The sequence below is a fragment of the Myotis davidii genome, unplaced genomic scaffold (assembly GCF_000327345.1).
Source record: "Myotis davidii unplaced genomic scaffold, ASM32734v1 scaffold4, whole genome shotgun sequence".
Classification (NCBI taxonomy): domain Eukaryota; kingdom Metazoa; phylum Chordata; class Mammalia; order Chiroptera; family Vespertilionidae; genus Myotis; species Myotis davidii.
The window spans coordinates 562216-565933 of record NW_006294707.1 but is presented as its reverse complement, the minus strand read 5'-3'; the positions used below and the strand labels follow the sequence as shown (position 1 = coordinate 565933).

The window sequence follows — 3718 nt, the reverse complement described above, 5'->3', positions numbered from 1 at the left end:
CAGTCGCCGCAGTCGCCGGAGCCGAGCTACGGCCCTGCCCGTCCACGGCAACAGAGCCTCAGCAAGGAGGGCAGCATTGGGGGCAGCGGGGGCAGCGGTGGCGGAGGGGGTGGGGGGCTCAAGCCCTCCATCACCAAGCAGGTAGGTGAGGCTGGGAGGAAGGCAGGGGGGAAGAAGGAAACGGGTGGGGGAGGTAGAGGTAGATTAGAGTTTGTGGTCTGAACTTGCAATTTTCTCACCTCCTTCCACTCGTGACACAAGTGTGTGGGAGAGCCTGCTGTGTGCCGTGTGCTGCTCTGGGCGCTGTGACTTGGCAGTGAGCGGCAGACAAAGGGCCCTGCCCGCAGGGAGCTCGCACCCGGGAGGCGCGAGAGCTTGCCTAGCATTCACAGGTGGTCAGAGCTCGAGCAGGGGAACAGGGCTGGGGCCCGTCTCCTGGCAGTGCTCTCTCTAAATGCACCCTGCCTTCTCCCACCCTCCCTCTCTGTGCCCCACCTGCCCTGTCCCAGCATTCTCAGACGCCATCCACGCTGAACCCCACAATGCCAGCCTCTGAGCGGACGGTGGCCTGGGTCTCCAACATGCCTCACCTGTCGGCTGACATCGAGAGTGCCCACATCGAGCGGGAGGAGTACAAGCTCAAGGAGTACTCCAAGTCGATGGATGAGAGTCGACTGGACAGGGTACGCCAGCCCCAAGCCCTGCCCTGCCCTTGGCATTGCCGAGGGCAACAGCCAGGATCAGGTAGTTATGGTGGGAAGGAAAGGAAAAGACTTGACCCCCTGTCTTGAGAAGCCTTCGGTCTGTTAGGGGAGAGCAGATAAAATTCTCTGTTGAGAATTCAGTGCCTACTGTTTTGTGGGTTATACACATCATAGCCCGTCTGGGAGGAACAGGCTCTGGCAGGCGCCCCCCATGCTCTTCCCCGGGAGAACATAGTCCGGGCTCCTGTGGCCGCTCAGGATTGGGAAAGTCACTTTACTAGCAGCCAGCTGGTCAGTTGGGCGGGGTAGAGGGGTGATATGCACTATAAGCGACGGCCGCTTTGCCCAGTCACTGCCCCATGGGCAGAGGTGGCAGAGGGTTGGTGGTGTACAGTAGTGTGTATCGGCCCATGTGGGAAAAGGCCATCCAGACTCCCACCTGGCGGTGGCCCAGAGCAAAAGACAGCCAGAGCTCAGCACACAGTGGCTTAGCAGCACGCTCCCTGGTGAAGCCATTGCTCCAAGAACCTTGAAGGAGAGCGTGGCTGCAGGGTTAGGCGATAAGGAGAGAGTGCATGGCTCCAACTTGGGGAGTAGAGAGAGGTTTCTTGGGGGAATTGGGGTTTGACGGAGGAAATGTTGGGACCGACTTGGGTGGACTTGGTTAGCAAGCCCCAGGAGAGAATGGCCCTGCTGGCAGGGGGTGAGCATCCCTCCTCACCCAGGACGCCTGCTGTGTGCGCTCTTCGGAGGACGAGAGGACCGTCTCTCAGATCAGTGTTTCTGTTGGCGGTTCGGGTGAGGAGCCTGTGGAGGAGGCTCTCTCTCGCCTGGAACTGTCCAGTAGAGTTTTCTGTGGTGGTGGAAGGTTCTGTGGTCCCCACTGTCCAATATGGTGGCCATGGGCCACATGGCTGGTGCAGTTGGGAAATGATGTTTTAATTTTTATTTAATTTTTCAGTAGCTGCGCGTGGTTAGTAGTTACTGTATTGGACAGCACAGCTCCAGGCTTTAGAGCCGGTAGGGCAGACAGAATGACTCTTCTGAGCCCTTCCAGCCTCGGAATCCCACTTCATTATCAGCAGAGAGGCATTCGGAGCTTCTCAGCCCGGACTCCCCTGAGGCCCAGACCTCTGCCCCAGGGTGCAGCCTTCCTCTCCCCAGCCAGTGTCTCTCCTTCCCGGTCTTCCCCAGGCTCTGTGGCCTGGGGTAAGGCTGAGGAGTCCCCTTAGCTTTAAATTCTGGTTGTGTCCGTGAGTCTGTGTAGGTTCCTGAGTGGGGCCTCATGTGTCCAGTTGCACATGTGAGGGCATGTATATACCCCTCAGGGTGTGGGGTCTGTGACCATGCTCCATCGTAAGGGATCTTCAGCTCCCTGGTGGGGTCTTCAAAAAAGTGGGTGTGTACGTACGATCAGACGCCAGGGAAAGGGCTGGAGGAGGTGGTTGGGACGTCATCCTCACCCTGGCAGCAGCTGTTCTTGGCAGGCAGGGCTGGGGCGGGGGGGCAGGTGAGGGCAGGGCGCCTCTCACAGTGCGGGGTCGTGTGCCCGGCGGGCAGGTGAAGGAGTACGAGGAGGAGATCCACTCCCTGAAGGAGCGGCTGCACATGTCCAACCGGAAGCTGGAGGAGTATGAGCGGAGGCTGCTGTCCCAGGAAGAGCAGACCAGCAAAATCCTGATGCAGTATCAGGCCCGGCTGGAGCAGAGCGAGAAGAGGCTGAGGCAGCAGCAGGTGGAGAAGGATTCGCAGATCAAGAGCATCATTGGCAGGTGAGGGGCGGCCCGGGGAGGGGTAGCAAGGGAGAGCTTGAGGTTGAAGAGAGCCCCGACCCCAACTCTGGACACTGTGAGGAAAGCCCAACCTACACTCACCCTCCAGAGGGGAGAAACCCCTTGCTTAGTGTAGTCAGTCCCCGGTGGAGGACCTTCTGAAGCCCTCGGAACGTGTGCCTGTTACTGTCCAACCGCCACTGTGTGACTTTCAACCCAGGCCATGCTGTTCACCTCAGACCCAGTCAGGGATCCTTGTCCAGAGCAGCCGCTGACCATCCCGTCCTGGGCCCAGGCTTGGAAGGGTGTTCGGTGAAAAAGGATGCCCCTTTTATAAAGTCTGCACATTCCTAGCTGCTCTGTGCAGCCCTGGGCTCCAGCGGAGGTGTCCCAGCACGGGGCTCAGTTATCCTAGAACTGGGAGGGACCCGGGCCTCACTCCATTCAGAGCCGGCTCCATTTTGATTCATTCTTAAAGTGTTTTTGAGTAACATTAATTAGAAGAACGAGGCTTCATTGGAAACTTTTGAAAACCACTGCTCTAATTGCTGTCCGTTATGAGAACTCACCTTGAGGGTCTTTACCAAAGACAGAGAGATGCTGGGATAACAATGATTGTAGAGGACCTCTTGGGTGAGGGGCATCAGGGGCTACACAGGAGGTGGAATGGGGGACATGAGAGCCAGATCTTCAGCCACCGGGGGCCTGGGAGGGCGGTGCCCTGAATGGGAGCGGACGGCCTGGCGTATGTGGATGGTAGATGCTCAGAAAGCTGTCCTTAGGGGGATGTGAGGATCCCTGAGGGGAGGGTGAGTAGCGGACAGTGGAGGGATTCTGGGGCAGGGGCGGAGGGTGCTCGAGAGCTGCATGGCGCCCGGGTCAGGAGTTCCCTGGGCAGGTAGTGCCCGCCACTAACCCCACTGAAGCCCGTCCCTTCAGGCTGATGCTGGTGGAGGAGGAGCTGCGCCGGGACCACCCCACCATGGCTGAGCCGCTGCCCGAGCCCAAGAAGAGGCTGCTCGACGCTCAGGTGGAAATTACAATGTCATTTATCTTCTCCGTGTCCCATCCCCATCCATCCCACGGTCCTTCGTGCTCTCACTGCACCAGCACCCCAGCCCCATTGACGTCTGTCTCTCCCATTGTCCTCCGTGTGTCCACTGGCTGCCCCCAGCAGCCCCTCAGTGACCCCATCTTCATCCCATCGTCTGTGCCTCTGTCACTCCTGGCCGTGTCAGCCCC

The 3718-nt window shown here is 59.1% G+C and overlaps 1 protein-coding gene across 1 annotated transcript in view; it reads left to right on the top strand.

Moving 5' to 3' along the window:
* The window catches only part of SYNGAP1 (synaptic Ras GTPase activating protein 1), a 23534-nt gene that overhangs the window by 14489 nt on the left and 5327 nt on the right, over nucleotides 1-3718 (top strand). Inside the window, exons 14-17 of the mRNA XM_015567461.1 lie at nucleotides 4-141; nucleotides 510-683; nucleotides 2265-2476; nucleotides 3416-3506. Of these exons, the coding sequence (XP_015422947.1) occupies nucleotides 4-141; nucleotides 510-683; nucleotides 2265-2476; nucleotides 3416-3506 (615 nt within the window). The remainder of the gene's footprint in view (nucleotides 1-3; nucleotides 142-509; nucleotides 684-2264; nucleotides 2477-3415; nucleotides 3507-3718) is intronic.